Below are 26,401 nucleotides of genomic sequence, written 5' to 3'. Positions count from 1 at the left end.
CTAAAATATATGGTCAAAGCATTATCCCTTCTACAAGGCAGTGAGGTTATCTACAGGCAACCTGGCTGAGGGCCTACGGGATGACTCCATTTCCACATAAACCTGAGTGAGAGTAGAGAAGGCGCTAAACAACATCCTCTGCAAGCCTGTCCCAGGAATTCAGCCTGGAGCAGGCTGCTGTGTGCTCTTTGAAAGTCATAGTCCACAAGAATCACACTTGAATGTGCCCAGTCCTGTTTTCTTCCTGATTCATATAATTAGACATTTTAACCTCAACTAAATGATAAGCTTCTAGAGTAACAGTAGCAATCATTTACTGCTAATGGTAGCTCCTTACTTTGTACCAAGAGTAGTGCTAAGCATTTGATATACAGTCTCTATGGATTCTGTACCGCAACCTACAGGGCAGTGATATTATGCATCCCATCTTTCAAATACCTTTTTAGCAAGCCATAGGAATTTATGTAGGTCCTACAGCTAATCATGACAGGCACTGTAAATTCCATTTCTTTGGCCACATCTACACATCCTATCAGATCCCTGGGCACTCGGGAAGTACCTAATAAATCCTTTTCAATAGGCCTGAGCAGAATGATGCAAGTGCTTGTATTTCTAGTCACCACAGTTCTCACCTTGGCCCACATGGACAGTCCAAGTCTCTGAGCTGGACCCTGATCTCAACAAAGTGACCCCAGGACACTGTGCTGTGCCAGGCCGTGCTGAGTAAACCCTGAAGCCGCTGGAGTCTAGGGAGAGTGTGAGATCAGCATTGTGGGAGGTTAGTCAAGTCTCTTGCTAATACAGTAAAACTGAAACTCTACAAGGTTTTGCAAGAATGGCCAAAGGGACTGCGCTAGTGCTTTATCTATGCTGAGAGCAACCTCACATTGCAGAGAGTTTGGGCTCCACTCCACCTACTCTTGGCTGTTCCTCCTAAACATTCTTTCACGTCTAACCTTCCCTGACCCTCTGTCCCCATCTATTTGTAGATATATTTAGGGCTAGGAACACTGGGGTTGGATTTCATTCAATTTCACAAGTAGATTCAAGGAAGGTTTACTTTACTATAATTGTTCAGACAGAGGCAGGTCCTTCTACTTGGGCTTGCAAAACGATGCTCAGCTCAATTCTTCTTTAAATCTTTGCACTCTGGCCTTCTTTTAAAATTATTTAAAGCTATGATTTTAACCTGCATGAATCCTCTTTGGCTACTTCAACTACATATCATATCTCTTCTACCAAAGTGTGAAAGAAGACAGCCTTCTCTCTGGGAAAGGTTTCTGACTCTACCGAGCATGAGAGAACAAATGTTTAATTCCACAAAGCATTTTTTGTTTTAGTCTTGATGCAACTGATGCAAAAATGAGAGTTATGACAGAAAATGACGTATACACATAAAAACTACAGTTACCAACATTTTTCATGACTTACTAATCTCTAGAGATCAAAATAACCTCAACGACAAAACAAGCAATAAGAGAGAAAAGAAACTCAATAATATCAGTTGATTCATGTAGCATTGACTCAGAACAATATGTGTGTGTTATTATATCAGCTAATATGTGTGTGTTATTATCAGCTTTATTGTATAAACAAGAAACCCCAAGTGGTCACAAGACTTACTAACTTAACCATAGGGAGTGATGAGTATTCATCCTCTAAAGAAAGCAAATATTTCAAATTTTCATGTATTTTTTAATAGTCTAACCAACCCCCAGCACTGTTATTATATCACTAGAGGCCCGGTGCACAAAAATTTGTGCACTCGGGGGGGGCGGGGGGCGAGGAAGGGGGTCCCTCAGCCCGGCCTGTGCCCTCTCACAGTCTGGGACCCCTGAGGAGATAATGACCTGCTGGCTCAGGCCTGCTCCCAGGTGGCAGAGGGCAGGCCCAATCCCTAGGTGCAGCCCCTGGTCAGGCTCAGAGCAGGGCTGATTGGGGAGTTGGGGCGCTGCCCCCTATAATGCACAGAGCAGGGCGGATCAGGAGGTTGTGATGCCACCCTCAGTCACGCTCAGGGTAGGGCCAATTGGGGGGTTGGGGCACCACCTCCTGTCATACTCAAGGCAGGGTCGATGGGGAGGTTGCAGCACCACCCCCTGTCATGCACAGAGCAGGGCCAATCAGGGGGTTGGGGTGCTGCCCCCTGTCATGCACAGAGCAGGGCCCATCAGGGGGGTTGGGGCTCCGTACCCTGTCACGCACAGAGCAGGGTTGATCATGGGGTAGGGGAGCTCCCCCCTATCAGGCACAAAGCAGGGCTGATCAGGGGGTTGGGGCGCCCTCCCCTGTCACGAACAGAGCACGGTGGATAGGGAGGTTGTGGCCCGTCCCCTTTCACACACTGAGCCCAAGGGCAATCAGGGGGTTTGGGTGCTGCCCCCTGTCACGCTGATCCCGGTGCCGGGAGTCCTCTTGGCTCTGCTGATCCTGGTGCTGGGAGGCCTTGGTCTCCACTGATCCCGGTGCTGGGAGGCATATTACCCTTTTACTATATAGGATAGCAGCCTGGTGCATGGGTGGGGGCCGGCTGGTTTGCCCTGAAGGGTGTCCTGGATCAGGGTGGGGGTCCCCACTGGGGTGCCTGGCCAGCCTGGGTGAGGGGATGATGGCTGTTTGCAGCTGGTTACACACCCTTCAGGGTGGGGGTCCCCACTGGGGTGCCTGGCCAGTTTGGGTGAGGGGCTGAGGGCTGTTTTCAGGCTGGAGGGTGACTGAAGCTCCCAACTGCTCCTTTTTTTCTTTTTTTTTATTCTGGGCCAGCTTTAGCTCTGGCTCCAGCTCTGAGGCCTCTGCTGCTGAAAGCAGGTAAATGGTTTGTTTGGGTTCTATAATCGAAACACTGTATCAACTCCAGCTCTGAGATCCAGGCTGGCTGAAAGCAGGTTACTGGGGTTTTGTTTAGCTTCTATATTTGTAACAATGTTTCAAACTGCAAGCTCAGAGGCCGGCAAGGCAGGTGGGGAACATTGGTTTCCTCTGTCACTGAGGCAAGCTAGCCTCATGTTAGTTTCAAGCTGCCTGGCTTCCGGCCGCCATCTTGGCTGGCAGTTAATTTGCATATCCCCCTGATTAGCCAATGGGAAGGGTAGCAGACGTACGGCTAATTACCATGTTTCTCTTTTATTAGATAGGATATTCTTAGTTGCCAATTTTCATCTCCTATTATGAGAACATTTAAGGACAAAAGAAGGAAAAAGAGCTGGATAGTAATCAAATGGCTTTATTAGAACAGTGCTAGCCACACTTCTGATGAGAATCCCCTGGGACTGGCAGTCAAGATGGCAGAGTAGGTAAACATTGTGCTCACCTCCTCCTGTGACCTGCCTGGACTCAAGCTGCTAACTTTCCTCAAAGGTTCACAAACCCCAAATAAGCAGCCCCATATCTCTTGCTAAGTGGCCCCAACCCAGGCACTAGTGACAGTCAGCCTCGGCTCCCAGTTTGGCCTCTACCTGATGCCCCCAAGCCTAGCACAGGTGACATCTACCTGTAGATCATTCTGTAGCTCCTACCAGGTAGCTCCAGGCCAGGAAAAGGCAGCAGCCTAATTTGACAAGCACCAGAATGCTGCCCAAGAAGCCCCAGAACCAACATACCTGATGGTCAGCTTCAGACTACACCAGAGCACCACCCAACCAGCACCACAAACAGTATACCCAAAGGGTAGAGTCAGCAAGCACCAAAGCAACACTAAAATAAATCCTGCTGGGCAAGTCCAGCCCCTGCACAACAGCTCATTCTCTGTAGTCATGGCCACCTCTCACAACCAGTTAGACTGAGAGTCAATCTCTCACATGACATTACAACAGGAATCAAGGCTCAACTACAATAGGAAGGCACATACAACCCACACAAGAAACACAAGAGAGAACCCAGCTTAGGTGACCAGGGAGACTGCACCACTGGGCCCCACTGGACACCTATGCTGCCAAGACTGGGAGACATACAGATTTACATAATATATAGAAACATACACAACCAAAATGAGGAGACAAAGACACACGTCCCAAACAAAAGACCAGGTCAAAACTTAAGAAAAGGAACTAAACAAAATTGAGACAAACAAGTTATTAAATGCAGAGTTCAAAATACTGGTTAAAAGGGTACTCAATAAACTTAGAGGAAGAGTAGATGAACTTCATGAGACCTTCAACAAACAGGAAAGTTTAAAAAGCAGATAGAAAACATAAAAAAAAAAAACAGTCAAAAATGAAGAATGCAATAACTGAAATGAAGAATGTATTAGATGAAATCAATATCAGATTAGATGAAACAGAAGATCTAATCCATGGTTTGGAAGACAACGTAGCATAAAACATCCATTTTGAACAGCAAAAAGAAAAAAGAATTTTTAAAATGAGGATAGTTTAAAGGACTTCTGGGACAGCAGCAAGCATAACAACATTCACATCATAGAGGTGTCAGAAGGAAAGAGGGAAAACAAAGGATTGAAAACCTATTTGAAAAAAATAATTTGAAGTAATTTGAAAACTTCCCTAACCTAACCAAGGAAATACACATAGAAGTTCCAAGAAGCATAGAGAGTCCCAAACAAGATGAACCCAAAAAGCACACACCAAGACACATAATAATTAAAATGCCAAAGGTTAAAGACAAAGATAAAATCTTAAAAGCAATAAGAGAAAAGCAGTTCCTTACCTACAAGGGAGCTCCCAGATGACTGTCTGATGATTCCTTAGCAGAAACTTTGCAGGCCAGAAGGGATTGACATGGAATATACAAACTGATGAAAAGTAAGGATCTATCACCAAGATTACTAGCATTACTATACCCAGAAAGACTAGCATTTAGAATCAAAGGAGGGATTAAAGCATTCCCAGACAAGAAAAAGCTAAAGGAGTTCATCACCACCAAACCACTATTACAAGAAATGTTAAAGGGACTTTTAAAAAAAATGTTCAAAAATATGAATAAGAAAATATTACAAAAAAATTCTCACTGACAAAGGCAAACACAGAATAGAAGCAGTGGATGCACTAACACTGTAATTAGTCAAAGGTTAAAAGGCAAAAATAGGAAGATCATGTGTAATTACAACAGTAAATTAAGGGATACACACACACAAAAAGAAGTAAAAAAGTAACAACAAAAATATAAATGTGGAGGGAGTGGTAAAATGATAATGATTCTAGAATGTGTTCAATCTTAAGGGACCATCTGCTTTAAAAGACTGCAAAAACATAGGTTGGTATATATGAAGCACATTGCAACCACAGACAAAAAAAAAACTGTAAGAAATAAAGAGAAAGAAATCCAAACACAACATTACAGAAAGTCATCAACATACAAGAGAAGAGAGCAGCAGAATAATGAACAGGGAACAACTTCAAAAACAATCAGAAAGCAATTAATAAAATGGCAAGAACTACCTACCTATCAATGATTACTTTAAATGTAAATGGATTAAATATTCCAATCAAAAGACAAATGGGTAAATAAGAAGTGGTACATATATACAATCGAATACTACTTGGTCTTAAAAAAGAATGAAATCTTACCATTTGTGACAGCATGGGTGAACATAGAAGATATTATGCTAAGTGAAATAAGTCACACATAGAAAGATAAATGCCATATAATTGCACTTATATGTGAAATCTAAAAAACAGAATAAACACAAATAAGTGAAACAGAAACAGGCTCATAGATACAGAGAACAAACCGATGGTTACCAGATGGGAGGGTAGTTAGAGGGCTGGGTGAAAAAGGTGAAGGCATTAATAAGTACTAATTGTTAGTTACAAAACAATCATGGGATATAAAGTACAGCTTAGGACATATAGTCAATAATGTTGTAATAAGTATGTGTGGTATCTGGTAGATGGAAGACTTATTGGGGGGATCACTTCATAAGTTATAAAAATGTCTAACTGCTATGCTGTGTACCTGAACTAATATAATATTGAATGTCAACTTTAATTGAAACATGAAAAATAAAATTAAAAAGAACAATAAAATAAAAGCTATCATTAATCCCTCCCTCCAAAAATAAACAAAATAAATGAACAAACAAAACAGAAATAAACTCCTAGATACAGAGAACATTTTGGTAGTTGCCAGATAGGAGGGGATTTGGGGGATGAATGAAAAGGGGAAGGGACTAAGATATACAAATTTCCAATTATAAAAACAGTCACAGAGATGCAAAGTACAACATAGAAAATTTAGTCCATAATACATGGTAAGGCAAAAGTAGGTTTACAGTTGTGAGTACATGAAATAATTTATTCTTGTATCGTTAGTTATTAATTTTTGTATTATTTTCCATACAAATAACTGTAAACCTACTTTTGCCCCACCCTATATTGTACTACCTATTAGTTTTGGATGGGTATTAGACTTATGTAGAGGATCACTTAATAAGTTATGTAAATGTCTAATGACTATATTGTATAACTGAAACTGATAAATATTGTTTATCAACTATAATTGAAAACAAAACAAAAATGTTTTAGTGAATCCCCTAGAGGGTTATTAAAAACACAGATTCCCAGGCTCCACTCATGGAGATTCTGCATCCATAGTTTATTGGGCCTAGGGGTCTGTATACTTGCTCACTAAGCCCCCTCCGTGATTCTCAACTTCAGGAGAGTTTGAGAAACAACACCTTAGCACAGTGGCTCTCAACCCAGATAAACAAAGATCAGAGTCACATACAAAGTCAAGGTCATTTACCCAATGTGAGTGGCAAACTCACAGGTACCAGTGATCTTCCCACTTGACCCTGGGACCTTCTGAATTTAAAGTCATCCTAAAACCAGCAAGAGTAGAATGAAAAGGATTCAACCACTCTGCAAGACATGTTCTCTTTTTTACATACTAGAAAGTACCTGCAGAAGTAACTGAGTTGCAAGTTAGATTCTCACGTACTATATTCCTTTACTCAGTACATATGTGGCTTTCATATAAACTGCCTGCTGCTTTGTCAACAAGAGCAGACCAAGGAATTTCTATGACATAGCATCTCACCACAGGGCCACACCACCTTCAGATGGGTGAGAATCTGCATGGCCCAACACATCTCTGAGAATCAGTGTGGCCCTCACAGGGAAGGCAGGCCACACCCGCCTTTTCATGGGTTCTCTCGCCCTTCTTATCTAACTGGCCACAGTACAAGTTCTGCATTTTGTCTGCCTGGGAAATCTAATGGAAAGAACTATTATTAGACATATTTATTTTACCAAGGAAAATATGCTCTGAAAACGTTCAAGAAAGGATTTGGGATATTGCCTGGTTCCCAAGGATCAGCCTGAGAGACCCATGGGAGAATATATATATATATATATACTTAGGTAAACATATTCACAATTGTAGTAGTACACGTCTAGTTTTCTTTCAGCAATTTTTTTACAGCAAACTTTAATTGACCTTCATTTTTCAATTGTAGGAGGTAACGAATATTCTAGTGTTTCTCAAACCTTAATGTGCACATTAACCATCCAGGAATCTTGTGAAAATGCATGTTCCTATTTTGTAGGTCTGGGTGGAACCAGGTGGTGCTGACAAGTTACAGACCACTATCAGAGCAAGAGATTCTTGTTGTTAGTGAATGATCACCATCATCACACATAAAATAACAACTTTCAAAGATTAGAACATAAAAAAGAAGCAAGCAAACATATAAAAACTGTGTTAAAATTAACACATTCTTTCTTGGATAACTCATTTCAAAAGGGACTTCAGAATCTATGCAATGCCTCTTGGCTATTCATTCAATTTTATTAGAGTCATTTCAGAGTGCAAGTTAATAGACAAATTTTGACTTGAAAGAAAGAGGTAGAAGATTGCCTTGTTCTTCAGAAGGGAGCAGAAAGCACCCAGAAGTACATGTAGGTATCTCTTATGGAGAACAATTTAATCTGTGGGTAAATTAAGAAAGCTGTAGTATATCAGATCACACCAACCTCTCTAAATTGATTCTGCCAGTCTAGAAATGATTACAACTTAATTCAAGTCAGCCTCCTGGAACTCTGGGGAGAAATGTCCAACACTAATATTACTCCAAATAGCTGTTTGGAAATTGGCCGTACTCATTACTTTGTTTAAATATTTGAAACAAGTATATGAATAATTATGCTCACTTCTAAGGCTAAAATATGAGATGTACTAGTAATAACTAGTACACAGATGAAAATTGGCTTTCATAACACAGTTGTTATGAGGACACAAAGGACACAGGGAGTGATCCTCAGCTTTTCAATAGGAGGCCCAACCATGAAATAAGAACACCAAACCCATTCCTACAAATGGTACAGGGTACTTAAACAGGATACTTAAAGGATGATGTAGTCAATGCAAACTCAGAGGTCAGATTAGGATCAACTGTGGAGGTATTTGAAACTGACTTTGAAGAACAGAAAGGGTTTCAAAAGGCATAGAACTGAAGCAAGAATGAGGGCAATGGTCGTGAAACGTAAAAAGTGAGAACAAAAATTAAATTTGGGGTCACATCTACGTGCTAACAGATAGGTTAACTAATTCAATCTTCCCAATTATCCTGCAAAGTTGTGCTTTTACACCATTTTCATGAACACAATACTGAGGCTCAGGTTAAATGATGAAGGCCACACAGCTGGTAAGAGCCCCCACATAGACTTGAATCTGGGTCTGTTTGATACCAAAGTCAATAACTGGTCTTCTGTCAACAAACCAGCATTCCCCAGGGCATATGTTAGGCACCCTAAGATGTGAATATAAATCAGGAAACAGAGGAGTTCAGTGGTCAAATAAATTTTGAAAGTTCTTATGATAAATACTAATGCTAATAATGTTTCAAGTAAATGTAATAACTTAACATTTATTAAATGTTTCTCATGTGCGTGGTTGAAAATAGTTTTGCTATTGTCACTTGAACAGGGAGACCTCTCACAGCCTTTAAATTTTTAAATATTTTTATTGATTTTTGAGAGAGAGAGAGAGAGAAACATCGATGTGAGAGAACATTGATCGGTTGCCTCTCATACGTGCCCCTGACTGAGGATCAAACTTGCAACCTAGGTATATGCCCTGACCAGGAACTGAACCCACAATCTTTCAGTGTATAGGACAATGTTCCAACCAACTGAGCCACACATGCCAGGGCAGAGCTTTTAATATTTTAACATGCATTGAGAATTTCCAATATTATGTGTTGAGCAATAATATTAATAATCTCACATAAGATGATGCTGATCATGCAAGCACATGATATTAAAGTAGGATAATTGGAAATGGATCAATAAGCTTCAACTCTAAGTCATTATCTTCTGTTGGGCAAGCTTAAGAGTTAGACATTATGCCTGGTAACTTCCCATTCTTTCCTTTATCCCCAGTTAATTTTATTAGAATAGACAACTCTGTAATAAATTGTATGTGGCCGTCTGAGCTCAAGATCAGGAATGGTTCTCAGGGAATGAGGACAAGAAGTTGGGAGATGGGAATGTAGCTTCTCCTGTGGTATCCAACAGCTGGGGAAGTCAGGTCTGATCGTCCACCACTTAAAATATTGAGACTAAGTTTCTGGACAGGGCACCAGTGGAATTTCTCCCACCCGCTTTGTCATGACAGTGGTAGCAATTGTTGTAATTTGTGAGTTTATAAATCTTTGTAAACTGCATTAAGCTTGAACAAACCACTCATTGTCCAATTCCCATGTCATGTTGGGTAATGTGTTCAATAAAATAATAGTCTCTGCCTTCTCTCATGTTCTACTAAGACCATGTGGCCAAATCCTCTATATCAAAAAAGATGATCCCACCATTAAGAATTTCAACCTTTTCATTTTTAAAGTCCTATTCCCATTATCCTGTATGTAGAACTGCACGCAATGCCTTTCTCCCTTTGAAGAGAAGATAACTCAATTTCTCTGTACATATCCTTAAGTGACAGTGGGAGAAACAAACCCATTTTGCCATCATCCCAGTGGGAATAAAAAGGAGAGATCTGAGAAACCTTTCAAGATGCCACATACAGAATTTGTTATCTGATGTCCGATAGGATGTGACAGGGAATAGAAAGGGTCAATATTGCAGGATGGTGAGGTGCCAAGATTGCTAAGGTTTCCAGTCTAGTCACTGTAAAATAAGGAAGGAAATTCAAGGTGGAAAGATGCTAAAGGAGAAGAGTCCTTCAGGAAACTAGACCTGTGGGACTCATAGCAGGAAAGAGACAAGGCCACCAAAAGATGCCCAGTGTCACATAAAGCTTCCTGTTTGGTTTACGGAGCACTTTCTCCATGCTAAGCATGACGTTAACTGGATTCTACAACAGTCCTGTGGGGTCAGTATCATTAGCCCCAGATGAGGAAATGGGCTGAGAGAGGCTCGATACTGTGCTCAGTGTCCTAAAGATAGTAGGAGGCAGAAAGGAAATTCAATCTGTAGTCTCACACTGAACATACCAGACAGTAAACAATGTCTCACGTTGTAACTTCTCATTATTAGGTAAACCGTGTGTATGCAAACCACCCAAACACCTGATCTATCTTTAGTGAAAAGTCAATTTCATTTAATAGTCAAGACATAATTATGATTAATAAAGTATGGAAAATACAAAAACTTATGCACTGTATAACAAAAAAATTAAGTATTTTCGAGCATGCTGACAAACAGTATCCTATATAATAAAAGCCAAATATGCTAAGTGTCCAGTTGTTCAGTCGACCATTCAACCAATCAAAGCATAATATGTTAATGATATGCTAAGGCCGCTCAACCACTCACTATGATGTGCACTGACCACCAGGGGGCAGACACTCCAACCAGTAGGTTAGCTTGCTGCTGGGGTCTGGCCAATCAGGACTGAGTGAGACAGGCTGGACATGCCTTGGAGTCCTCCTGCATCCCTCCCCAGCCCCGATCATGCACTGGAGGGGTCCCTCAGCCTGGCCTGCACCCTCTTGCAATCTGGGACCCCTTGGGGGATATTGGAGAGCTGGTTTCGGCCCTATCCCTCAGGCCAGGCCAAGGGACCCCACTGTTGCACAAATTCATGCACCAGGCCTCTAGTTTAGTTTATAAACTCTCAAACTTATTATATGTTTGAGATAATCACCAGTCCCAGTGTATTCTTCCGGTGTTCATTAACCAACAGCTGAGAGAGTGTGCTGACTGCAGACCCATGACACTGATTCCAACAATTTGTTTTCCCCTGAAGTGCTCTGATTTCACCACGGGGTTGTATAAACTTTCATAACTTCTGCCCACTAGAGGTCACTGTTACCTCGTGGTCCCAGAACCAAGCCTTGGTTTGCCTTGAAAAATGAACTAGCTCCTGTTACCCATCGGTTCTGGCTAAGTTTACATCTTTGTGCCTAGAATCTATATTAATTTACTCGATAAAGAATTGGAACAAAGAGCCAAAACAATCATCAAATGTGAACTATGTTTCAGATCACGTGAAGATAACACAAATTGTCCTTAGAAAATTTATCAGAGATAATTTTTCTTCAAATTTGAATTTAAAACATTTCGTTTTAAAAAGTACATTCTAGTTAAATTGTCTATAGATAAGCTGAATTATCTATGTCATGTGTTGGGCAAACTAATCCATTCAAAGAGAAATAACATGGTATATAGTTGCATAACCTTTAGGCAAGTCCCTGACATCACTAAGTCTCAGTTTACTTAGCTATAAAAGAGGGATGATGATTATACCAAATTCATGGGGCCATTGTGAGGATTAACTGAAGTGCTTGCCATGTGCAAAGTACTTATCACAGTGCCTAGAACACAAGCAACACAACATAAATGTCAGAAATTGTTAGTATTCTCTACAGAGCCCAGCAGGGTAGTGCCTGCAGGTTTAAATGAGTTCATATTTGTGAAATGCTTAGCACAGGATCTGGCACACAGCAAGGACCATTTACATATTTGTTAAATAAGTAAATAGACCCATGTTTAAATCTTAAATAGGTAAAATGCAAAAACAGCCTAAAGAATGTAGAAACTTACTCATATCATAATATCAATTCAACATGCTCATTCTAGAAGGTTGGGAAGAAGTGAGACCTAACACTTGTAATTATCAATTTTTAAATTTCTAAATAACAAGAATTTTCCAAGTAGTTTAAAGAAAGACCTTAACATAAAACACCTCTATAAATATGTTGAGCTACAGACTGAAAGAGCCTTTTGCAACTCAAATGTATCTCCTATACTTATCCTTTAAGTAAATGATCATGTTTTATCAGATTCTACCTCTTTTTGAGAGTGTCAGAGACCTTTGTAAATGAAATTTCTTGCATCTTTGAGTTCCAAGCAGCTGCTCTGCAAACCTGTGTTATATTTGGCAATAATTATGGGAGAATCCCAGCAGGTCCAATGCTGTCTTTTGTGCAGCAGGGGACTCAGCAATTCTTTACTGAGTAAATTAATATGGAATCTAGGCACAAAGATTTCAATGAATATTTACACTGATATAGTCCAATTAAGTACAGTTTTATTCCTGCTTCATCAAGGACATTCTTTTTTTTTTTAATATATTTTATTGATTTTTTACAGAGAGGAAGGGAGAGAGAGAGTTAGAAACATCGATGAGAGAGAAACATCGATGAGAGAGAAACATCGATCAGCTGCCTCCTGCACATCTCCCACTGGGGATGTGCCCGCAACCCTGGTACATGCCCTTGACCGGATTCGAACCCGGGACCCTTCAGTCTGCAGGCCGACGCTCTATCCACTGAGCCAAACCGGTTTCGGCCATCAAGGACATTCTTAAGCAAGACTGGCTCTTTAAAAACAAATACTTGAGTGTCTAGTGATGAAAAATTGCTAGGATTACTGACTAGTGCACTTTGGTGCTGCTTCTATATTTTGTGCTGAGGTGCTAGCAGTTTTACCCACTACTGCCTGTTCTTCATCAGTGCAAATGTCAAAGCAGGAAAAAAGGCCAAAATATTAGAATTATTTTAAAATAGTTTTGACCTTGTAGACATTTGAAAGAGCCTTACATCTTACTCCCTCGGGGGTCCAGGGACCTCACTTTGAGAACTTCTGGTCTAGTGGATGATGTCTCAGCAAAAGACAGCCCTGGCCAATGTAGATTCTCCAAGTGTTGCCCTTGCCTGTTCCAGCTTCTCCTTCCTTGGGCAATTTTGGAAAACACCAAGAGCTGGAGTTCCTTGGGTTCAGGCTAGAGTGGGTGATGATACTTTCTGAGGCCACACTTGTGAGACTCTCTGAAGCTCTCTCCAGAGAACTAAAGGAGTTTAAGTGATTCAGAGCAATGCTAAGGTCTTTGGTAAATTCTGGGAGATTTAGAAGCTCTAAATCAAATCTTCACCCCTGCTGTTTCTTCCTCCTTTATCCCCTATGTGTTCTGGGAGCATCCAGAAGACTAAAGATATTCTAGACTCAAAGTTATCCAAGCTGGAAACAGGACAGTAGAACTGGCAGGTGCTCTGGAACAGGCCCCTGTGATGGAACAATACTAGCTATCCGCACAGGGAAGTTGAAGTTCTAGGGGTAGCCCTGGCTGGGTGGCTCGGCTCGTTAAGTGTATTCCAGTGCACTCAAAGATTTTGGGTTCCACTTCCGGTCAGGACACATACAAAATCAATAAACGTATCCTCAGGTGAGAATGAATGAAAAGGAAAGTACCAGGGGTATGCACCCTGGCATTCCAAAAAACAATGGAGCAAGAGCTCCACTTAAATTGTATGGCTGGAAGTGAGAGGATGCTATTTTTCTAATATATTTTTATTGATTTCAGAAAAGAAGAGAGATGAAGAGAGAGAGAAAAGCATCAGTGATGTGAGAGAACCATTGATTGGCTGCCTCCTGCACTCCCCTTACTGGGGATTAAGCTGAAAACCCAGGAAACCCAAGCATGTGCCCTGTCAGGGAATTGAACCCATGACCACCTGATTCATAGGTTGATGCTCAACCACTGAGCCATGCCAGCCAGGCAGGAGAGTACTATTATAAAACACATTATACAGAAGGTAGAGTCCTTTCCCAAGAACAAAGAAAAAATACATTGTGAATTAAAATATTGTATTTATAACTAATTTTTATAGTTACCCCTTATCCTAAGTTAGCTTAGATAAGCATTGAATTGTATAAAAAGTATAAGAACAGGAGAACTTTACATCCTTACTCACTGCTCACATTTGGAATGCAAAAACTAGAAGCTAAAGGTCAACTAGATAAGTCAGAGGTTTGGCTCTCACACCTCTAGCCTGCTCATGGCCTTTTTTTAGGTTTCTTGACACCTCGTCACTGACACGAGCATTAAAGCTGAGCCTTGCCAGCTCCCAGACTGAGGCCTTGGGGAAAGTATTCGTAGAGGAGGAGCCTGGGTACAGTGAAAAAATATGATGTTCCTACCGAGAAAGAGGTGGTGCCAAGGCAAGAGGTCAGCAGGCCTTGCTGATGGTCAGCCACCCTGGCTGACCTGGAGTCTGCCCTGATCTGTGCTGGGCCCCCATGGGAAAAGGCCAGTGGGGAACCTTGACAGTGACCATGCCAAGTGCTGCCCACCTCTTTGTGAAGGAGCCTGGCTCTAACCAAAGAAAACATGGAAAGAGCATCAGAAAATGTGGTTAGAAGACAACTCTAATTTTAGGATAGTCCCTTGATGTCACAAGTAGTGAGCAAGTCCATTTGGTCTCTCTTGGACTTAAAGTTCCCCCTACAGAAAAGGTTTGGGCTGAGCTGACCGCCACAGTCTCTCAAGGCCATGCCCCTAATGTTCCTAACCTTTGAGTCACAGCCTGCACGCAGAGCACAGACCCGTGGTGCCCACTCGCTATGGAAATACCACAACAACCATCCCCATGAGAATCTCTGAATGCATGAAGCCACAAGCTATGGGTTACATGCTAGTTTGTGCTAGTATCCAAATGAACACCTGTCATTTTTACACAATCAATGGATGGCAAATCAAACATTCTTCCCTAATTAAAAGTTGTAAATGAGGTGGAAGTGCTGCTAGGACCCGACGGGAGCCAGCACTCACCCATCTGCCACTGAAAATTCCAGGGGACAGCCCTCAACCAGTGGGGATGGCGCCAGCTGAATCAGAAGCCCCCGCAGTCCGATAGGTGAACAGCTCTGAGGTCACCACCCGCAGTGGTCAGCTTGGCAATGTGACCTCATTGGAACTTCTCTCCTTCCCTGTTTCACACTCCTCCAGGCCACACACCTATGCCCTTAAGTCAATTCACAAAACGATCCATCAACAACACATGCTCTTGTCTCAGCTCTGCTTTCTGATGGGACCTCAGAAGCAACTACATGGAGAACTCTGGTCCAAGCACATAAAAAGCACTAAACAAACTTTACCTGCTATCGATTTTCTATGTGTCTGCTATCTAGAGGCAAGCCTTCGGTTCTCTCTTCTCTCCACTGCTGACTGCTTCTCAGGTTCTCTGGTCTTTGCTATTGTCGCTACAGGGCAGGCAGAAAATGAGAAATGAAGTTGGAAGTGCCAAACGGCACAGGGCGGAGACCTGGAAACTGCTTCCACAAGCTGACTTGGGATAACCTCATTGCTAGGGGCCTGGGGTTAACTCACACACGTTTTTAAAATTCACATGTGTTACTGTATATTTGAACATTTAGGATAAGCATATCAAGACCATGGCTTCACTCTGTTATTGATTCTGCTCATTTTTTAAATGACTTGATATGTGAAAGTAATTAATAGGAGTAAAATGAGTATACAGATTAGCAAAAGTCATGGAGGTGGTATGTGAAAAATGAAAGTCTGGGAAACACTAATAGATAAATGTGCTCTTTACAGCCATCATCATGTTTAGGTAAGTCGATAGGGACATTCAGGAATTTCGTTCTCACGTACATTATACATTTTCTTATTTAGGAACACAGACTTGATTTGCAATATTTATATTTTGTACTACATTGCTTTAACTTGTAGAAAGATAAAAATAAGATATATCTTCTTATATTACCCCCAAATAACAGAACTAGCAAGAATTTTAATTATTCTGAGAACCTGAATTGACACAAACATAAATATGACTCATCGGCATGTTTGGGACAGCACGCCCAGATGACATGGCAGGTATTTTACCCAGTATATTGGACAAACCTTTCAGTTGTTTCATGTTCTAAATGGATGCAGAGCACATTAATATCACAAAGAGGATTCTCTGATGTCCCTATAAACAACTGTTTTTAAAACTGCTAGGCTTATAGAAATGTCTAAGCCCGCATTTCTGAATAATTCTTAGCAATGGAAAAAAGTGCATGTAGAAGCTGATTACAGAGACATTTTTTTAAGAGTTAAAAGTTTCCAAAACTTTCTTAAATCCACACCAACAACACTCCTAAGTAGGCCATATATCTTGCTAACCTTTTCATTGGGAAATAGTTTGAGGGCTACATTCTCATAGCTTAGGTGAATAACATTCTTTTCTATTTGAAAGATGAAAACCCTTCTAGCATTTCCCATAGGAGATATGTTAAATAGCCAAAAATTATAAATGCTTGGGTACCAGTGACCAAGTCTGAAAACACAGACCTAATCATGATGTTAGGTCAGATCTAAAGAGATTTATAATGTTTTATGATGTCTTCTTTAAATAAAATAAATCCATTCATGTCTATCCATGTCTTTCCCATCTCTCTTACTTTGTCCCCAAGGACAACAGACCAGATGATAAACCATTCCAAGGTTTGGCAATTCTTCTGAGAGTGAACTTAAGGATCCCAGAAATGCTTAATGTGTCAGGGTCCCCTGAAAAGTCTGAGACATCCAAAAAGCCTGAATCCCAGGGCGCTCAGTCCTCTAAACACCACCAAGGTGCTGCGTTGGTAGTTTCTTGTTAAATAAGGTATAAGAAAGGCATTTATATACAAGGAGGAGTAGAAGGTTTATATGGAAAACATACAATAATTAGTAAATAAAATTACAAGAATAAACTCTGTGTTTCACATACTCACAACTGTAAACCTACTTTTGCCCTCCTATATAGGCATAGGAAAATGTTGCTCAATTGCTTGGGGGAGGGAAATATTTTAACTGTAAATCATGCATTCTCAATAGGGGTAATATCACCCCCCACGGGGGTAAAAATGATTCTTTAGGAGGGTTACAAAAACTTTTATTCTTTTTATGTATAAAACACAGATATATCTTTAAAACCTAAACAGATATACAGTCTATCTATGGTATTAAGATTTCATAGGGGGTGTTCAATTAGGGGGGGAAAGCCAAAAGTCTCTGGCAGCGAGGTAGATGATAATGGAAAAAGCTCAGAACCACCACTATAAATCCACTTCCTGTAGGAACAATGGTTCAGACTGTCTTCTGTTGCATCTTCTAAACTCTTACATTGTTCTAAAAATAATTTATTCTGTGTTAACTGATAAAAACAAATTAAATATTTGGAAAGGGCTGCTTTTCCAAATGCAATACCGTCTCTTGGAAAGTGCTAATATCCTTAGAATCTGAATTATTTTTCTTCTTTCCGAGTCCTGTTCTTCTCCTGGCTGGATTCCATTCCTGGAATAGCTATGGTATCAAGTGAAAGGCATCATGGGGCAAGGGTTCAAGGGAATAGCACAGAAGGCTGCGCTGAAGAGCTTCCTCAGTAGAGAGGTCGCTCTTCAGAGACTGCTTTGGCCATAGACTTCTTAACAAGGGAAAGGGGGTTCTGCTTTTGTGCTATTTTATTTTCTAATCGTCATATAAGTAGGAGAATGAAGAGGTGCTGACTTAATTTTTAGCTCCCACAGGCAAAAACAGGTCGCCAACTTTAACATGCCCCCAGGAATAGCTGCTTTGAGGTTCCCAAATGGTGGTGCAAGTGTTGGAAACTTTGAAATGTAGCACCTGCCTCTATTATCACCCGACTCTCCTGAGAGGGCAGTGTGGGGCATGCACTCCATCCCCTTTGGCGAGCACCGCTCCCTGATTGGAAACATTCAAACAAGAGTAAAACGAATCTGTCTTAGTTGAAAGTGGTAACACTACCTGTGCGTCCGCAGGAGCAGGAGCCTGTCTGCGACCTCCCTGTGTCATCCTGGACCGCAGCACACGCCAGAGTAAGGGAGATGAGATGAGGCACACACTACCTACAATCCAGATGTCTTTCCTTCTAAGTGGTAGGTCCATTCTCTGGAAGCGGCTATAAAGAAGTCACCTGGCTTATATGTTCCTTCCCTTTCCCACTCTCGCACCAGCACATGTCCCAGCACAGGGTTGTTAGCGCTCTGCTCTGAGGAGCAGGCAGTGTGAGATCACAGAGAGTGCTTGCAGGGTCCTGCAATAGATGTTCCAGTTACACGATCCACAGATAATCGCCTCTTTAAAAGGAAAAATATGATGGTCTGTGTAACAGATCTGAAACAGGTGCAGGGTCAGAGAGAGACCTGTGGTGACAATTGACACCAAGGAGAAGGAGCTTGTGCCCAGTTCAAAGAGATTAGCAAGACAGAAATTGGCATCCGCCTGGATGGCTGGGCCACCGCCAGGCAGCTTCCTCCTGCCCCAAGGGTGAGGAGTAAAGAAGTGGGGTGGGGAAATGTAACTTTGAAAAATTATAGAACCTCCACCCTCATCAATGTTACTTGAGATCTAAGTTTTAATCTTTATGAATGCCACTGATGGTACATTTTCATAGCAGTTAGTCAGGAAATGCCACCTACTATTAAAAGCACCAACTGCAATCCAAAGAGGCAGATCCATGTTTTGCTCCAACCCACTCTATCCTATTCACATTCTGTTAATTAATGTTTTTTCCTGTTTGATCTTTAGAGCATTTGTACTAGGCATTTAAATATTCCCGAGGCTGTGATATCCTGCCTCTGTTAGGGTCATCCTTATTCTGTGCTCCCAGCCACCACCCCCCACACTCCCAACAGTTTCACCTTACTTCCCTGGTCAGGACCATGCCATTTGGATGAGGATAAGTAACTAGGAGTGTACAGAAAGGTAGGGGAAATCAAAGAACAAGGAGGTGAGTGTGGATAGTCTTGGGCATAAAATGTAGGGGTATGTATAGCCAACAGGGGAAGCAGACAGAACCCAAAGGGAAAATGGAACTCTGGTTGCCTAGAAAAATTACCTGGTTCTTTTGTCTTTTATTAAGCTAACTAGAGGTCCAGTGCACAAAATTCATGCACTGGGAGGTGCATCCCTCAGCCTGGCCTGCGCCCTCTCACAGTCCAGGAGCCCTTGGGGGATGTCCAACTGACTGCTTAGGCCCAAGCTGTCAGTTGGACATCCTTAGCACTGCCGTGGAGGCAGGAGAGGCTCCCACCACCACCACCGCTGTGCTCACCAGCCATGAGCCTGGTTTCTGGCTAAGCAGTGCTCCCCCTGGGACCGCACTGACCACCAGGGGGCAGCTCCTGCATTGAGTGGGATCAGTTCAAAACCAGCTCTCCGACAGCCCCTGAGGAGTCCCAGATTGAGAGAGGGTGCAGGCCAGGCCAAGGGACCCCACAGGTGCATGATCAGGGGGCCGGGGAGGGATGCAGGAGGTTGGCCAGCCGAAGAGGGACCACGGGAGGGATCCAGGGCAGGTCCAGCCTATCTTGCTCAGTCTCAATAGGCCAGACCACAGCAGCAAGCTAACCTACCAGTCAGAGTGTCTGCCTCCTGGTGGTCAGTACACATCATAGCGACTGGTCAACTGTCTGCCCCCTAGTGGTAAGTGCACGTCATAGTGAGCGGTTGAGCAGCCTTAGCATTCATTAGCATATTATACTTTGATTGGTTGAATGGATGACCAGACAACCAGACACTTAGCTTTTATTAGGCTTTTATTATGTAGGATAGTGTGTACATATATTTGTATTAAACAGTAAATTAGATCTGAGGGAAATGCAGAATGGGGCTATTCATACAAGAAATAGAGAAGTAACAGTAGGAGAAACCCTGGGTTTGATTGTACAAAAGCAATGCTAATTAGCATTATGAGTCATTTATCATGTATGAATTCATGGTATATACACACAGCTATGAAACCTATCACTCATATGTGGCAGATTAATTTATTTTAGGTTTTACTTGATTATACATTTAGATCTAGTTTATTATGGCATATCTGTTAAAAGCTTTTAAAATTCTACACTATTTAGGTGATTTTGAACACCCTTTAAATATCACAGAATGAGAAAAGTAATTAAAAACCAAGATAAAAAGGAATGTAGAAAAATAAAATGAATAAGACATGCTATAAAGGAGAATATGTAGTATTTAATAAATTCAACAAAACATAGAGGAATTGAAAGAAGATAGTTGAAAATAAATCCAGTGGAGGAAATACAAATGAAATAGAAAAACCTGGTTAAGAGCAGGAAAAGAAAAATAATCTGAACTTTACCAAACCACGTTAATAAATATAAATTGTTAAATTTACACATAATTTGCCCTATTGGGACTGGAGTGTAAAGACTTTTCTAGAAAGAATTGTACTCCAAACTTTCCAAACAGCTTCCACATCACATAGTGTCTAAAGCCAGAGTACATTCTTTCCAGTGCACCACCGTGAAGGTTTTTACTATGATTAGCAGTGCTAATCTTCTCAAAGAGAGAAGGGATAAAAGAGAAAGGAGAATAAGTGGAGAAAATTGTGGCTTAAAAAAAATAATCCCTGGAGAGAAAAGAGTGTTCTTTACTGTGACCCCAGCAGAATATGGAGACATGTCAATCTAGCTCTGTCTACATACCCAAAGACATCTGAGCTGCTGGAATGCCCTTCTCCACCCACCCACTGCCAAGGCCTCTGGCTACCCTGGCACTCACTGGCTCAGGAGGCAGGAGCCTCCAACACAGGGGCCTTGGCAGCCACAGAAAGGAGAAAAGCTCTGAGCCTCACGTCCGTGTGCCCATCCGTCCTCCACCAGGCAAGAGAGAGGCAGGGAAATTTACTGCTGACATTTCTGGGCCCCGTGCCATTTACGAAGAAGAAGCTGAATGGGACATATGGAGCTACTTGCCATTCCTCCACACCTTCCGCACAGCACTGACTGCAGGACCCAGCCAGGAGGCCCAGGTTACACAAAGGACATCAGATTAATTGTGAAGGATGTTCTCTTAGGGTTTCTGAGCAATGACATTCTCAGTCTTTCCCTCAAAAATATCCTAGCCCTAGCCAGGTGGCTTAGTTGGTTGGAGCATCGTCCTGTGCACCAAAAGGTGGCAGGTGTCCACTCAGGACACATACCTAGATTGCAGGTTTGATTCCCAGTTAGGGAGCATTCGGGAGGCAACCAATCAATGTTTCTGTATCATATCGATGTTCTCCCCTCTCTCCCTTCCTCTCTCTCAAATCAACAAAAACATGTCCTTGGGTGAGAAGTAAATATGTATATGGTACATATATAGGTATATATATCCTAAAGTATTTGACTACCAAATCATTTGATTTCTAATATTCTGAAGAAATTCATCACCAAAAATATTCTTCCTTAAAATGTCCATGTTTTAACTTAGCACCATCTCACTCTGAAGACATTGCCTACTCATAGAAATTATATCAGAATGCGGAGAAAAACAGTACTGGAAAAGTAATCAAATTCATATAAATTACTAAGGCAGTTGGTAATTTCAAAGTTATCTGAGAAGAATATTTTGTCTTCTCTGTCTACAGAAATGAATGAACAGAGAAAGAAATCCTTCTGTTTTGGGGGGGGGCTGTAAACAGTCCTCATGAAGAAGCCCTTTGCATTTGACTGAAATTTCACCTGTGGAAATTTTTTCTTGGTGTATACTGAACAAGACAGTAGCTCAATAGGGAAAGTAGAGATCTCAGAAAACCTACGTTTTGACCTCACTCACTTCTCTCTAGTACATTCTACCATTCTGTATTCACTTACAGTAAAGACACCTCTGCCCTTTATACCTAACAGATCTATTTCATTCTGTTGCTCATTAAAAATGCAATTCCTGTCTGAATAGTGTTTTTCAGAAAGTAACTGGACAAAGAAAGAGGTTTCCCAAACCTGCTTAATAAGAGTAGCTTGCTCTGATTATTAAGAACAACGACTCCTAGCCCTTTGCCAGAAAGCAGATTGCACTTAAATAGATCTGTTCCTCCCACAGACATTTTTTGGTGCCTATTATGTGCCAGTTACTGGGAAAGCACCTGAGAATGCAAAGTGATATGAGTTCCCGACCTTGAGGAGTGACACTAGAAAACAGTGACAAACACATTCAAAACAATTGCTTGTGCTGGAATAAAGGCACAGGCAACACACTGTGAGGCCCATGCTGGGCTAGGAACTGCTTATCTACGAATGGATGACGGGGAACTAACGGAGCTAAGACAGGGGATGGGATTGTTGCTAGCTAACATGTAGCAAATGCTTAGCATGGTGGCAGATAGTATGCTAAGGGCTTTTTATCCATTATCACACTTAATTTCCACAACAGCTATCATCCTATTATCCAGATAAGGTGGAGTTTAGTAACTTGCCAAAGATCAAGCAGCCACAATGGGCTCAGGGCCCATGTAGAGCCCAGATGAGGACACGGCATGCCATTGGGCAAGGCCTACTTATCCCTGCCACTGATCATCAGTGTCAACAGCTCTACCACCTATCTGGAAGATTAATGTCTTGAGGAAATTGGAAACTTCTGCACAGCAATTGTACCCATTGCAGTGCTTATTAAAAGTTCATGTCCAACTCCATGCTTTTAAATGATCCTTCTTAAGGATCATTCATGTTTTCATATTAAGAAATGTGTGTTTCCATAAATTCGCTTTCATAACTTCAAAGCCACTAACTATAATGTAGCCTGCGGGTAGAGATGCATAATCAAAGGCTTCTTAAGTACTTCCCAAACTCAGTTGTTTAATTTACTAATGCATAGTCCTCAGTGAAACAAAATTAAAACTTTCCTATTTATAAATGTTCTCTAATCCTATACTCAAGTGACAAGATAGAATTTGAAAGAGGTCTGATGAATGGCTATCTTTATTGATGTATGTAAGAAAAGATAAGGTAGAACTAAGACTTTTCAGGGGACTAAATTAGCACACAATTACCTCATTATTTCCAGATCTTGAATCCTGTTCACTAGAACTTTCTTCTAGAAAGCACTTCATCTTCTCAACCTTCTCCATGCACTGAAAAAAGGCCGCTTTCTCCAGACGGTTGCTATTGTAACACGTGGTGATTTCCTCCAGCCTCTTCACTTTTAACATCTTGGTGGTCAGTCCGATGAAGTGACTGTCTGGAGTGTTGTGTTCATCTCCCTCTGTCCCTGATTTGTAAATCAAGATGCAATTGTGACTTTTGATTGCATCTTCCTCCTGACTGCAAAGAAAGGAAACAGAGTTCTCATCACTTAGTTATTTGACTTTTGGGAAAATGACAGGTGAAAATTTTGAAGTTTCTTCTGTTTAAACTGGAGGGAGGATCCAAAAATAGGAAGAAAAATGCTAATATTAGTATTGAGTTTCAAATGATGGAACTTTAAAAGAAAGAAGTTTTTTCACACACATTTTGCTACCAAAGCAAACAGTACGAAGCACCTTAAGTTTCACTGGGCAACAATATTTTCCTCACTGCATAAAATAATATTTATATCAAGTGGCCAATTTAAATACAGAATATAAAGTGTCTTTGTATTTCATTGGGATTGAAGGTTTTGCTTCTCCCAGCCCCAGTAGAAAGGGCTTCCTGTGGGAAGGTCGCACATGCTTCTCCTGGGAATTTTGCCCCCTCTGGGGAGTGGTCTCCACCAAACGAATACTTTCCAGAGCCCTTCTCTGCCTACACTTTAAATTGTTTGGTGTTTATTTTTAAAAATAAATTCGTTTCCTTCTAGCCCTCCCATGTAGATAAGCTATCTGCCCAGATACCTTTCTTTTCATCTTCATTAACAGCTCAGTACCAAGGAGTTCAAATCCCTATGCTTTCCTTGAAATATTTTCCTTACAAATTAGGTCCTACACATAATACTGCTTCAATATTAGAGACCTACATGTATGTATGTATGCATGTATCTACACATCCCTTGATTATATGGTGGGGAAGGGTGTGATTTGAATTGGTGGCAAGTTCCCAACACCAACTTCTGTGGCCCTTGCTGGAGATTTTCTGAAAATTTCTTCTTCCAGCTTTTTGTCAATTTAAAATAATCTGTTTTTATCTCCACAAAACTTCATCTTTCATTTTCTTAATTCATATAGTAAAATTATACCTTGAGCTTTAAATTATTTAAAATCCAGTGCTCTACAAAATTCAACTTAGCCACATGAAGATCTTACATATAGGCACACTAAAGTGTAAACAGTAGCAACCACAACTCTATAAGATATGTTATTGATCACTATTAGAATTCTTTCAAATTGCCCTGAAAAGAAACTCATTATTAAAATGAGGAGAGAAATGCATGACTATTTCTAAGGCAAATTATGACTAAAATATAATAGGTCATTGCAAATGGAACTCAAAATGAATCAGAAACACACACAAAAATTAACATATGAAAACAAAAGAAAAAAAAGGACATCTGTAATACTTTCAACAATAAAGATAATTTTTTTTAAAAAAGCTTAGGTCCAAGGGATAATAATTTTGAAAAAAAATTAAATGTTAATCTCTACCTGGAGTTTGGTACAACTTGTTAAGACAACGTGGAAAGAAAGAAAAGAGATTTGAGAGGTTGTAATAATTTTTTTAAAAAATAGAGTAATTACCATTTATAGGAGGATATCTAGGGTTTTGAGCACTCCAAGTGTAGAGTATGAGTTCCGGCAGATGAAGTGAAGTTTTTCAGAGTTCAAAATAACTACATGGTTTTCTAGTATAAGCCTTCACTGTCAGTGAGCATAAACCTTCTGAAAAGACAGCCTCCACTATGAAAAGAAGTATCCTTTCTCTCAAACATCACTTTGAGCCCCTGTTTAAACTAATATGGTCCTTGATCTCATGTTACTTAGCTGTTGCCTTCTTAGTCAGATGGGGAAGTATATTAATTTTAGACACCAGGCTTTTTAAGGCCAATGGCTCCATTTCAGAGGTCAGGTAAGGAAAGAACAGACTGGGAGCAGTGGATGAAATATCATCTTCACCTTTTCCTCTCATCAGTGTGGCAACATGCTCAGAATTATAAAACTGCATTTGTTGTTGATGATCATAAGTCCAGATATTCTGCCCCTTTCAGACTCATGATTAGATAACTGCTCATTCCCAGCCAGGAGGATCCTTGGTAAGAGAACCCCACAGACACCTTTGTTCACCCATCTTACCCTGTGAACATGTCCAACTAGAATAGGAGAGATCTTGTGAAAGCACTTAGCCAGTTTTAATCTTTTAATCTTTAAAATTACTTGCAATATCTCCAACTGTTTACAACTCTAGGGAAAGGTTGAAAGTGCAGGCATCCAGAGAGTTACAAAGAACAAGAACAGGCAACACCATGCATTTCCCTCGAGTTTTCCATCACAGACCAAGAAAAGAAAATCCAGCCAAATAACCCGCCTGTCTGATTTTAACAGTAGTGCATTCCTAGCTTTATTTAAAACATGGCTTGCTTAGAAAATACAACTAGTAATACAGATAATCCTCTAGTTCCTCAAGGTCTGGGTGATTTTCTCCTCTTTTTTTGGGCCTTTGCTGATTCCTCCACTCCCCACTTTAACACCAACCCCTGGTGCTCTCTTGCTTTTCAAAAAAGAAGAACAAAGTTCTTATTTTTAATTCACATCAATGATGTATTCTATATAAAATAAAAATACATGTTTCCACTTGGATAGTAAACAGCAATTTGGAGCCATCTAGTAAACCATCTTCCCTAAACCAAGGACATTTACGAATAAATGATTTTCATTTTGCCTCCCTAACTAGAGGGTATAACCAGATGGTGAATAGCTTATATCAATGTACTCAGGGAGATTGATAGCAGAAATCTGATTAGTGTCATTTGCTGACCACACCCAATGACAAATGAAGTTAGAGAATAAACCTCATTTTGATTAGTCCTTTTCTAGTCTGTTAAAAGGGATATCTTTCCTGTTTTTCTACCCAGGAAGCAAAAGTTCTATAAATTATTAAAATGGTTATGTTTCATGTTAATCAGGTATTTTTTACAAAAATAAATCTTTTAATCATGGGAATTGAAGTTTACTAGCTCATGTTTGTGTCTAATACTCTTGGATATATCATCTTTTGGCAAAATAAATTTGACAATCCTTCCAGGGTTTGAATTTTAAGAAACTTTTTCTTGACCTAAAATTGACTTTAGATCATTCCAATAGGCCCTGGATGGAATGCCTCAAGTATTTGTTTTCTCTCTCATGAAGGAAAATTTTCTGCTTAAGGTACATGCGAAGCTTTGTCAAATAATAATAACCATATTATGCTTTCATTTATAGCTCTAATTGCTATTCTGGAATATTGTGTTTTGCAAAAAGGACAAGATTCCATGTCATTTGCAAGTATTGCTGATTCTTTTGTTGTTGTTGTTTTTTAAT

General features: G+C 40.7%; 1 protein-coding gene across 3 annotated transcripts in view; it reads right to left on the bottom strand.

The window, feature by feature from the left end:
- MYLK4 (myosin light chain kinase family member 4) overlaps window positions 1-23,231 on the bottom strand; it is a 100,284-nt gene extending 77,053 nt beyond the window's left edge. Inside the window, exon 1 of one of the 3 annotated variants that reach the window (XM_036352189.1) lies at window positions 22,967-23,231. In XM_036352189.1, coding sequence (XP_036208082.1) covers window positions 22,967-23,125 — 159 coding nt within the window. In that variant the 5' untranslated portion in view covers window positions 23,126-23,231. Of the gene's footprint in view, window positions 1-15,287; window positions 15,381-17,943; window positions 18,187-22,966 lie in introns of those variants that run through there. The other 2 variants (XM_036352190.1, XM_036352191.1) reach the window with 2 other exon arrangements.
- Window positions 23,232-26,401: the final 3,170 nt, after the last annotated feature.

The sequence above is a fragment of the Myotis myotis genome, unplaced genomic scaffold (assembly GCF_014108235.1).
Source record: "Myotis myotis isolate mMyoMyo1 unplaced genomic scaffold, mMyoMyo1.p scaffold_m19_p_2, whole genome shotgun sequence".
NCBI classification, from domain to species: Eukaryota; Metazoa; Chordata; class Mammalia; order Chiroptera; family Vespertilionidae; genus Myotis; species Myotis myotis.
The sequence above is the reverse complement of the archived record's forward strand: the minus strand, read 5'-3'. Positions and strand labels throughout refer to the sequence as shown.